General features: G+C 48.2%; 1 protein-coding gene across 1 annotated transcript in view; it reads right to left on the bottom strand.

Annotated features, from left to right (window-relative positions):
* LOC137628848 (GDP-fucose protein O-fucosyltransferase 2-like) overlaps positions 1 to 12499 on the bottom strand; it is a 91664-nt gene that overhangs the window by 62007 nt on the left and 17158 nt on the right. The window contains exons 3-4 of the mRNA XM_068360091.1: positions 4276 to 4411; positions 3571 to 3685 (exon numbers count right to left, since the gene is read on the bottom strand). Of these exons, the coding sequence (XP_068216192.1) occupies positions 3571 to 3685; positions 4276 to 4411 (251 nt within the window). The remainder of the gene's footprint in view (positions 1 to 3570; positions 3686 to 4275; positions 4412 to 12499) is intronic.

Genomic DNA, 12499 nt, shown 5'->3' with positions numbered 1-12499 from the left:
GTCCTGGTCCTGGTGGCTAATTCTACGCTTACGCGGAGGCGACCCAGAGGCTGATCTGGAAGTCCGGTTGGCCGCGCTGATGTTCCCTGCGGGAATGGGAATCGCGACGGTTCTCACGCGAAAAGGCATTAAAGGAAACGCGCGCGGGCGCATTGCCGCGTGTGGAAGAATGCGCGTGGGTGCGTTCGCTCGCGGGCGAGGGGGCGTGTGGGCGCGCTGGCGAGCGATCACGTTGGCGCGCACGTGAAGGAGCACAAGACCGCGCGGGTGAAGGTGTGCGCTGAGCACTAGGCGATCGACGGCGGCGCGTAGGAGAACGGCGATGGTCAGGCGAAAAAAGTCACGAGCGACTTGGCGAGCGTTTGCCAGGCGGAGAGCGCTGGCGCGATGGCAAGCAATGTCGCGTGCGTTCCGGAGAACGATGGCGCGTACCACGAACAGGCGAACGACTGCGCGCAGGCGATTTATCGTGCGGGCGAGTCGGAGACCTGGGGTGATCAGACTGAAGAGAGCGAGGGCGCTCAGGAGAGCGAGGGCGCTCAGGAGAGCGCTTGCGCACAGGCGAGTGATCGCGTGAACGTGCAGGAGAACGTTGGCACGCAGTAAGATTACTGCGCACATCTGAAGAGGTGGACGAACGCGCAGGCGAACGCTCGCGAACAGGAGCTTTAGCTCGCTGTTGCGCCGGAGCAGAAGGGCGCGCAGGGGCGCGTGGGCCAGGCGACGGGTTAGTATCCTTGCCTAAGTCCAGATCAGGTGATCGTGGACGAGATGATGATCGTTGGCGCGCTAGGCGCACATCAGGCACAGGTTGAGCAATAGCACGGCTGCGCACAGGAGAACGATGGCGCTCAGGAGAATGTGGGCGCGCAATGCGCACATCAGGAACATGAGGGCGCTGCTTCGCAGGAGACCTGCGAGCAGGAGAGCGCTGGCGAGCAGGTGATCGCTGCCGCGCAGGGGAGCGCTGCCGAACAGGAGAGCGCTGGCGAGTTAAGTCCGAAGACTTTAACTCTGGGGAGCGCTTGAGCGCTACTGCAGGCGAACGCGCAGGTGGGCACACAGGGGAACCCTGACGCGCAAGGCACATACCCACACCGTGAGTAGAGTCCCTTAACCCCGAAGGGATCGGTGCCTGTTGGATCACAGGGTGAGAAGGCGCCCAAACCGCATCTGCAGCCAGGAACGGAGAAGGCAGGTAGGCGTAGGGGATCGCGAACAATCCGCGGAGAGGTCAAGGGGCGCTGCTGTGACGGGCTGCACCTGACGGGGGGGCTCCTCCTTAGGGGGAGGATCAGGAGAGGACGACCCAAAGAGGCCCCTCCTAACTCCTTTATAGGGAGAAGGAAGGCCTCTGCTGCGAAGAGGCCGACGGGCCTTACGTCGAATACGACCACGAGGAAGGGCGTCCGGGTCATCAGTCCTCCGAAGAGGAGTCTCTGTCAACGCGCTCCCCCGAGGGACCCGCCCGCAGGAGAGACCGTGGGACTCCCTCCCCCCTCGGAGGATCTTCGGAGGGAGGAGGAGAGCCATCAGCAACGTCCGCAACAGGAGCAGTATCAAGGGTTTGACCAGACCCGTCGGAAGGCTTGGCCAAAACAGTGTCGACAAAATCCGAAGGGAATACCTCCGGTATTACCAGCGACTATTTGACCGCAGCCCCCAACTGGATCAGGTCAAACAGGGCTTCCTTGGAGGGCGTGCCCTTAAGCCCCAAGGAAGCCCAAAGCTGAAACAAATCATTATTAGCAACAGTTTGATCAAATTCCTCAATATCCAAATTATCCTCCCCCGGAGGTGAAGAGGGAGCTGCCACGCTAAGGGAGGCAACGCCCTCTCCTGCACCCCGAGGTCGGGAAACACCACTAGGGCCTGCGCTACCACTCGGCAGCCTCTCACGAGAGACCGATCAAGTGGGAGCTTCGGAGGAGGTTCGGGCGGCGGAAAAGGAGTCCTTGGAGCCTTCCTTCTTCAAGGTTGCCCCCTGAAGGAGAACGGTCTCTCTTAGACTTCTTCTTACGCCGGCGGCCGAACTTCTCCCACTGGGAGGCAGACCACTCCCTACACTCACTGCACGTATTCTCCCTATCACACCGTCGGCCTCGGCACTGCGGGCGAAGGGTGTGAGGATCGGTGTCCTCCGCTGACATGAAGGTCCCACAAGGGCGGCCAGCGAGTCCAGGGCACTTGCGCATAACGATGACAACGGTCGAGGCCAACTTCCAAACACACAGAACTAGAAAAAGTAAAAAAACAAATTAAGGCTGTCATTAACGAGGACGAAAAACAGCAACGTCTGTCTTCGTCCGAGCCAAAAAGTGAAGTGGGACAACTCACAGGTGTGTGTGTGTGTGGGGGGGGGGGGTAGCAAGCTACCCCTTCCCTACCCCCTGCTAACTAGTGGGGGTTAGTTAACCCTCGTTAAAAATTTAATGGCTCGTCATTTCAGCTACGCCGAAAGTAAACCCTAGGTAAATAGCGTGGTTTGTATTTCGGTTACGGAACAATAAAAAATTTGTGATTTGTTCCTACACGAAATACAAAACAATTACCCTTTAAGTAGAGAGACCCACTGCTTGGTGGGTTGGCAGCCCCCCTAGAACAGAACTGGTTTGATTCTTTTTTTTTTTTTCACTAGAAATGCCAATCTACCTGATCTCGTACGGGAGCAAAGGATTTGACTCCAACAGCTTCCTATCTGTCTATCATTGGGATGAATAGAATGATAGGGACTGGCCTGTCCAAGGAGGGTTCCCTTTTCCCAAATGGGATAGCAGTCTAGAATAATATACATGGCATATAATTATCAACAGGTTGATAAATATTCCACCATCCTCCCCCTCGTCTAAAGTATGGAGAAGAACTTCTCTAAGTTCTAAAGAATGGAGGCTAGAAGTGTAGTTTACAAGCATGAAGTCAGAGCCAACATGTGTAATGCCTCAACCACTTCATCCCTATAAGAGGGACAGGAAGAAAAGAGGAGAGGAGAGAGTCTTCCAGCATTCATTCCACACTTACACCTATCTGTTAAGACAAGATGCTTTCCATCCTGCATGGGAGCTGGGCTTGCAACACAAATAATTGAGCAGCCACCACAATACCAAATGCAAAGGCATTAAGGGGCTTCTTGATACTACTGAAGATTAATCCCTTGAATCTACATACCATATGGAACCATAAAGACAAACGCAAAGGAAACGGGGCAAATACCCACATATTAAAATCGTCAAGCAACGTACTGGAGACTTTTACATTTTTCTTGGTATAAACGGGATATAATGATTTGTCTCAAGTTTGCAGACTTGATGAAAGGCTAAAACAAAACATCTATCTGGAACTGGGTAAATTCAGAACTTGCTGAATTGCTTACATTTGCTTAAATGCCCTCTGTAAACTTTGATCTAAGCAAATGTTTTCAGTCTTTACAAAATCATAAGGAAAAGATACGTATTCTCCATTCAATACTGTATAAACAAGGCACTAACAGGACATATACTGTATACAGAAATGAATGACCTGCTATCATAAATAAAAAGTGATAAACTAAGAGAAATATATTCAAGACCTTACGTGAATGGAACCGGTTCAATGCAAGGCCTTTCATCATACTTTTCTTCCCAATTACCATTCCAGCCTTCAGCATAGTGTTGCAAGATGTATGCTGCGTCCACTGTTCCACCCTTCACTAAAATAAGACAAAAAGAATAATGAATATACCCTGACTGGATTACATATAGATTAGGATTATCATTTTAGATATAATTCTATATTGTAAAGTTAAAAATGAGAACAAAATTTATAAGAAAATGAACTAGGTACAGTATTTCAAAAGTGCTTACCAGCAAAAACTACCCATCCTAGGTCTTGCCTTATCACTAACTCGCTGAATATTTTAAAGTGTACATACATATTCCATTTCCACTGATGACATTTTTTTCAAGGGCGAAAAAAAATTCCCAGTAAGGGTACATGATATTGTATAATTTGCTGACTATAAAGGTAAATGAAAAAACTATTACCTCCAGTATATATTGCTCATTCATTAGCATGGCTAAAGTTTTAACATTCTCTTTTGCACTAAAAAACAAAACAAGCACCAACAACTACAATGTTTTCAGCTCCCAAAGTGAAGATTAAACTTTTAGCAAGAAAACCATTTGTACAAATGAAGAAATGATAATCATATCAATAAGTAGTCACAGAATTGCAAATGTGAGCCAAGTAAACTACCTTCGCAAGCTATCAATTCAGAATTAGTAAACTGTTGCCACTTGCCTTTAAGAAAATCACTTAATTCCATGACAGGTATCCATCGATTCAGACTACTTAGGTCGAAAAAACTACTCCATGGGAAGTATTTTCCACGCTGAGTATTTTTCCAGTGATAAAAATTTCCCCAAGGTGGAAGAACCTGAGAATAAAAGGAATTTTATATTATGTATAACTCTTGAACTTTTGAAAGTAAATATGACAAACTTATAACAGAGTTTGTATTTTTCCTAACATACATACCCGAATTCTTTACTATAGGAGATATTCTAGCGCGAGCTGGAAAATACGGCAGAAAAACCTTAACAAGGTCGTTAACGACCGGACAGGTGATTACTCACCTGACAGAGGTGGGGGACCGCCAGTTAGTAGCTGCTGTTTACCTTCAATCGGATTCTAGCTAGGACTATCCCAGGGGGCGGTGATGGAGGGAAGATTTGTGTAAAGAATTCGGGTTTGTATGTTAGGAAAAATACAAACTCTGTTATAAGTTTGTCATTTGTTCCTACACTAAATAGAAACCCTCATTCTTTACTATAGGAGACTTAGTCTTGAGGCCAGGGTGGCCAAGGAGTTCCCTATCTTTAAGGAAGATAGTCCTCAGACTAGACTCTTTTGAAGCAACAATCTTCCATTATCTTCTTTCTTTGTAGATCCCCAGAATCTCAGTACGACTGAAGGTTTGCAACTTCATGGAAACAAATGTTTCAGGATGAAGTGGGTCAGGAACATTCAACTCGGACCCCTTCAAACTTAGGATTCCCCCGACCTTGCCAAGGGGAAACCTCGTGACCACGAGTATAACTTATACTCTGTGAGAGGAATCAGATGAGTATCATACCTTATTTCCATTGGCGAGTCCAGCTGAAACTGGATACAGGCAAGGATCCCCAGATGTGGGGGAGAAGGAGACGAAGAAGATCGATGGATGTCCTTCTTAAAATCTAGTGTAACCCAGAATCCTCAACCAATGGTTACTGTCCCCTGAAAGGGCGTAAGGTAGTAACAGCATCTGTTGACCCGTCACAATAGGCCCTATAAAAAGGGTGTCTAGAGACCTATGTGTCACTTCGCTCAAATAGTGAGCAGTGAATGTAGATTGGCGTTTCCAGACCCCAACACTTAAGACTTGGGAGACTGAGAAAATTCTCTTAAACGCCAGAGAGGCCGCCACTCCCCTAACTTGATGTGCTCTGGGTTGTGCTGCCTCTGGGTCTCCGTGAAAAGATCTTGCAATAACTTTCTTAAGTCAGAAAGAGATGGTGTTGCAAGAGATTCTCTTCTTTACCCTGTTGGTACAAGGAAGAGATGACGGAGACGTGGTCTGAAAAGTCTGGTGCGCCTCAGATATTTCTTTGACGCCCTGACTGGGCATAGTAACAACTGGACTGCATCCTGTGTTACCTATTGAGAGTGGAAATGCTCGAAATCTCCCATCGGTAGATGAAGGATTATGAGTCTAGCCACCAAGCTTGGTACGAAGTTGCGAGACACTCCCCCCCATCTCTTAGAATGGGTGACGTAAGACAGACCATATAGCTCACTAACCCTTTTAGCGGAGGACAGAGGTATGAGGAAGACGGTCTTAAGGTTCAGAGAGTAGTCTGAGGCCCTTAAAGGCACATAGGGCAGACCCTTCAGCGAACGTAAGACACGTCTCAAGGAGATGGTCTAATCTCAAGTGGGGGGCAAGATCACTCCAACACTGAAACAACCAAGGTGATGTTTACTGAGGCGGAGAGGTCAACCCTTTCTTCGTCTACAGATGAGTCTCAAGGCTGCGTGATAGCCCTAAATCGCCGAGACTGAGAGAAGCTTTCCTCACTGAGGTACAAAAGGAAGTCTGGGAACTACTGATCCTTCCTTTTGAGGATCCAATTGCTTCACATCGTCGCTGTTGTATCGATTAAGAAGTCCATTGTCTTAGCCCCAGCAGTTAGGACTTCTTGTAGGGTCTGCCTAGAGTTTTGGTTTGACAAGTCCTCGTGGCTCGCAAGGTAGCCGACTGTATCAGACCACGTGTCAAGCAAGAAGGGACATTGAAGTCGCTTCCCTTGCCGAGGCTTCTGTGACTGAGAAGAGCCTGGAAGAGTTGAGTGTCTCTTCGAGGATAGTCTGGTGTGAGCCTCGCCGTGAGGGGATCTAAGATCAGAGGAGAAGGTTGACGTCTCTGAGCTCGGAGAACAGACCAGGTTTAAAGATCGCTCAAGAAAGGCAGAGGCGAGGGACAGTGACATTGCACTAGCCGTTAAGGCAATGTCCTAGAGACTGACCATATATGGTCAACGACCAAGCCTCCTCTGCATCCCAGCTAGGACCAGGGAAGGCCAGGCAATGGCTGCTGAAGACTCAGCAAATAGACCTATAGGCTCCCGCCAACCTTAGCTTACAAGGATGGTAAGGTTGTAGGCACTGAAGGCTCTAACGAGTCTGGGCGGGACTCAAACCCCAAACTGTCAATACATAGCCTGTCTAAGGCCGGAGAGTCAAAGGGTCAAGGAGACAGATGCAAATCGCCGAGGCATGAGATATAACACACAGTTCTTAGAGTCCTTAAATAGGAGGATTCTAAGTCCCTCAACGGCAGCACTCACGAGGAATCCTCAGGCTGCGATAATTCCTCGCGTGTTATTACAGAAAAAAGTGGAGACGCGAGTAGCAGACAAACCTTATATCTTACCCCTCGTATCTTTCTTATCGAAAGAGGAAGAATGGTAGAAGTCGAAGTGTCTGGAGGTAATGGCGAAGACCGCTGACGAGAATCGGAAGGCTCTGTCATAAGAGTAAACTCTTAATGACAATGATCGCGTGCATAGCGCTAATTGCTCGCGTGCATGGACACTCTGTGTTAATTGTTACGAGAGCCCGACTACTCCGCATAACTGAAACTCGAAGGTTCCAAGTCGTGTGAACTCGAAAGTCCAACGCGACAGAGGCCCGAAGGACTCCTAAGGTGATGAGAACCCGTAGGATAAACATGAAGAAAGTTTAAAGGCTCAGATCACGCCCGGCGAAAGGGTGATCGTCACAAGACTCCGAGGGGTCAACGTGAGGGGAACCAGTAGGATCAAAAAGACGTCTCCTACCAGCACGAGGGGGAGAACGTCAGGGATGAAAATAACTCCTCCACAGGGTAGATTTGTTCTCTTAATACAAGGTTCTTGCTCCGCCCCTGGAGGAGAACCAAAAAGCGTAAGAGGGACGAGCGTAGATCAGTAAACTCCTACAAGTTCCTTCTCGTGATTGGTAGGAAAGTTCTCCCTAAGGAGATCGCCTAAAACAGGCTTTCTCCCTGCCCTATGGGGAAAAGCGTAGGCGTATTAACTTTTCTCTCTCAACGAAGGAAAAGTCTTCCCGAAGGAAGGATTGCCAAAGGCAAGATTTCTCCCCTCTCTATGGGGAAAAGCGTAGGTTTAATCATTTCTCTCTCGCGAACGAGGGAGAAGTCCTCCCGAAGGAGGACATCGCCTAAGGCAAACTTTCTCGCAGATCTATGGGAAAAAAGCATAGGCGTAATAATCTCTCTCTCGCGGACGAGAGAGAAGTTCTCCCGAAGGAGGACGTCGCTTAAGACAAGTTTTCTCCTAGTTCTAGGGAAAAAACGTAGGCGTAAAAATCTCCCTCTCGTGAATGAGAAGTGAGTCCTCCCAAAGGAGGACTTGGCCTAAGACAAGCTTTCTCCCTATTCATGGGGAAAAAAGCATAGGCTTAATAATCTCTCTCGCGAACGAGAGAGAAGTTCTCCCGAAGGAGAACATTGTCTAAGACAAGCTTTCTCCCAGTTCTATGGGAAAAAAGCGAAGGCGTAACAATCTCTCTAAAGCGAACGAGAGAGAAGATCTTCTGAAGGAGGATATCGCCTAAGGCAAGTTTTCTCCGTTTTACGGAAAAAACGTAGGCGTAAAAATCTCCTCTCGTGAACGAGAGAGAAGTCCTCCCAATGAAGGACATCGCCTGAGCCAAGCATACACCCAGGGAGAAGTTCCCCTGAAGGAGGCATAAGCCGTAGACTTGCTTTTCCCAGCTCCAGGGGAGAAAGCACAGTCTTCGGGGACGAGATAGCAGAGGTAAAACTCATTGAGCTGTTCGCAACTCCTTACGAAGGAGGGAAGGTTGCTGACTGTCTGAAGTGGTGAAGCTTTCCCTCGGAAGGGGGATGGATCTTTCACGCAGTCCAATTCCGAGGAAGGTTATCACTCCCTCGTAAGGGAAGGATCTCTAATCCCTGGAGGCGAACCTCCTGTCAGCAATCTAAGCTTCCCAATAAGTCGATCAAGTTGCAGGTTGACAACGAGTGTTACCTCGTAACATGGGCAGCTCATGAGCTGCCACATGAAGCGCAGGATAACGAACAGAGCGGCCGAAGCCCTCGGCATCGCGTTCTACGTCGCTGGTGTCTGGGTGTTTTCTTTTAGCCTCTCTGACACGTTTCCCTTTTCCCTTCGACTCTCAACCGAAGAGAAGAAGGGGCGAACCCCTGCATCTTCTTTCGAGGTTTCCGAGAGACTCGAAATCCTTAACTCATTAGGGAGCAAAGGAATTAGGGAGGTTGCCCTGTCTGAAACACGGGAGTGAGGGATTGACCCCGCGAGTGTATGATCGGAGATTTGCGTGTGTAGCGCTAATTGTGTGCGAACACCTGCGTGACTGGGGTCTGAAGACTCTGCCATAAGAGTAAAACTCCTGATTGTTATGGGTGTAGTGTTGGATGGGCGTAAGCGAATACTCCGCGTGACAAGAGTCCGAAGACTCTCTGACCTAAGAGTAACACTCTTGATGACTTGTGTCACGAGAACCCGAAGGTTCAGCATGATCGTGCGTGCCCCTAGAGGTTGTGTTGCGAGAACCCAAAGGTTCAGCGTGAGCGTTCGTGCCCCTAGAGTTTATGTTGCGAGAGCCCGAAGGGCTAGAGCAACGGGAAAACGGAAGTCTCCCTTGTCACGAGACACCGAAGTGTCAGCGAGGCTAAATGCACGAAAACCCGAGGTTTCAGCAACTAGCTGTGAGAAAACAAAGGGATAGCGCACCGGGAAACCGAGGTTTCCTTGTCACGAGACCCCAAAGGGTCAAAGATCGAGAATTCAAAGGCGAGAGCGATCTCTCTGAAAATGGAGAGAAAAACAAGGAGAAGCGCCCTATCTGACTTTCTCTAGAGTTTATGTTGCGAGAGCCCGAAGGGCTAGAGCAACGGGAAAACGGAAGTCTCCCTTGTCACGAGACACCGAAGTGTCAGCGAGGCTAAATGCACGAAAACCCGAGGTTTCAGCAACTAGCTGTGAGAAAACAAAGGGATAGCGCACCGGGAAACCGAGGTTTCCTTGTCACGAGACCCCAAAGGGTCAAAGATCGAGAATTCAAAGGCGAGAGCGATCTCTCTGAAAATGGAGAGAAAAACAAGGAGAAGCGCCCTATCTGACTTTCTCTAGAGCGGACGGAGACCCTCAAACTAATATGCGAAGAATAGGGTACGAGGTTAGGACGTGCTTTGCCCTTGACCGCGCTTCTGGTTTCTTAGATGATCCCTAGCTCGACGACGACAGCGAGGTAGAACGATGTGTATATAATCTCGAGGCAGGGAGTCTCGGGGAGAGGCAGAAGGCGAGAAAGAGCGAGAATGATAACGTCTCTTCCTATTTCGCCTGTCTCTTCGGTGAGAATATTTAGGTGAAGGCGTAAACGGGCGTGCAGGAGAGTTATCTCGCACGTCTGTGCCAGCCGTAGGGAGCGCGCGCAGGAGAAAATTCCCCATAGTAGAATCATATCGCGCGGGCGTGCGCGCATATCCTTGCGGATGCGGGAGAAGGCTGGTGCGCCGGGAAGTGCTGGAGCGTTGATAAGCGCTGGCGTGTTGCAAAGCGCTAGCGCGTTGGTAAGCATTGGCGCTGCGGGAGAAGGCAGCATGGCTGCATTGTCAGAAGACCTTCTAACAGTAGAAAGTTGACGCGCAGGTTTTACCTGTCGCGTAGGATGGCGTTGGGCGCGTATACGCACGTGCAGGAAAATGTTGGCGCACGGGAGCACATGGGAGAGCACTGGTGCGCAGGAGAGAGCCATCGCGCAGGAGAGTGCCATTGCGCAGAAGATTGGTGGCGCGCAGAAGTTTGTGCGCAGGTGAGCGCATGGCGCGTGATGGAGTTATGCTCTTGTTGGAGCGTATGCGCATATTGGCGTATACACTCTTGATGCCCTATGTTAGGGTAAGAAGGAAGCGCTCTTAAGTTTGTGACGAGAGCGCTTAGTCCAGCGGCGAGACATCTCGTGAAGAGACAGAAGGCGAGGAAGAGCAAGAACTATTATGTCTCCTCCCATGTCGCCTGTGACTTTGGAGAGAATGACTGGGCAAAGGAGTGCGATCTCTCCTTTTACTCTTCTCTATCTCTCCCTCCTAGCCTCCGAAGAGGGGAGGACAATGAAGTGGAGGAGAAGGTACTGTGAAGACCACTTCTACATACTTGGCAGGGGAACCCATCCTCCACAGGGTAGTAGAACACCCATGACCTCCGTAACGGGGCATGGGGAAAGAGGATCCACATCCAGCGGTGACATAGAGGCGTCATGAACACTTCCTCAAAATAGAGGACATCATCTAAAGAGAAAAAGAAAAATGATTAATCAAAACTCAAAAAATAAAAAGAAAGGCTAGTCTGCTAACAAATAAAGCAGGAGCAGTGGTGTTACCACTGCGACGGCTAGAATTCGATTGAAGGTAAACAGCAGCTACCGACCGGCGGTCCCCCACCACTGTCAGGTGGGTAATCACCTGTCCGGTCGTTAAAGACCTTGTTAAGGTTTTTCTGCCGTATTTTCCAGCTAGCGCTAGAATATCTCCTATAGTAAAGAATGAGGGTTTGTATTTAGTGTAGGAACAAATAAGAAATTTATATATTTGTCTACTCAAGAAAATTCTCTCCATAAGTTACATCATATTTTTCACGTCCTCAAAAATGATATTTTCAATTTAAAATAAATTTTTGAATATACTTACCCGGTGAATATATATATAGCTTACGTCTCCGACGGTCGACAGATTCCAAAAACTCGCGAGCGATCGCCATGATGGCTGCCGGGTGTGCCCACCAGCGCCGACTATCGGCCAGATACCGCATATACTTCTCCAGGAGTTCAGTTCTTCTCAGTCCGTAGGGTCTCTATCGGGGAGGAAGGGAGGGCCTTTAATTATATATACAGTATTCACCAGGTAAGTATATTCAAAAATTTATTTTAAATTGAAAATATCATTTTTAAATATTAAACTTAGCCGGTGAATATATATATAGCTGATTCACACCCATGGTGGAGGGTAGAGACCAGTATTAAAACAATAAAGGCGTATATGCTCAAGAGTTTTTGACAAATATTCAAAAAACAAACTTAAGTATAGGTACCTGATAAGGAAGCTGACTCTGATGAATACTCTGCCACATTAGTCCGCTATCCTTACGAAGCCCAGCGATCCTCTCAGGATGCTGAAAGACTTCTAAGAGCTGTTATAATCAGGGTGAGCACCCCTATAACAGGACCTCATCAATACCCTTGATCTGGGCGCTCTCAAGAAACAAGTTTGACCACCCGCCAAATCAAAAGATTGCGGAAGACTTCTTAGTCTCCACGTACAACCCAAAAAATTAAAAGTTTCAAGAGAAGAAAAAGGATATTGGGATTAAGGGAATGTAGTGGTAGAACCTTCACCCACTACTGCACTCGCTGCTACGAATGGTCCCAACATGTAGCAGTCCTCATAAAGAGTCTGGACATTTTTTAAATAATGTGAAGCGGACACAGATTTACTCCTCCAAAAGGTTACGTCCATAATGCTTCTAAGGGATCTATTTTGTTTGAACGCTACTGAAGTTGCCACCGCTCTAACTTCATTATCACTTAAATGAGAGTGAGCCTCTCTAATTAAAAGTCTAACAAAATATGACAACGCATTTTCCGACATCGGTAAGGTGGTCTTTATTAACCGAACATCATAAAGCCTCTGAATTGCCTCGCAGCGTTTTGGTTCTATTTAAAATTTAAGAGCTCTTACAGGGCACAGGACTCTTTCAATTTCGTTCCCAACAATTTCAGATAGACTGGGAAGTTCAAACGACTTAGGCCATGGACGAGATGGCCGTTCTCTTTTGGCTAAAAAACCAAGTTGAAGCGAGCATACTGCTTTATTAGAGTAGAAGCTGATATTTATGCTGAAGGCATATACTTCACTAACTCTTTGCGGTAGCCAAGC

This window comes from Palaemon carinicauda, chromosome 2 (genome assembly GCF_036898095.1).
Source record: "Palaemon carinicauda isolate YSFRI2023 chromosome 2, ASM3689809v2, whole genome shotgun sequence".
NCBI lineage: Eukaryota > Metazoa > Arthropoda > Malacostraca > Decapoda > Palaemonidae > Palaemon > Palaemon carinicauda.
This window is presented reverse-complemented; position numbering and strand designations above follow the sequence as displayed.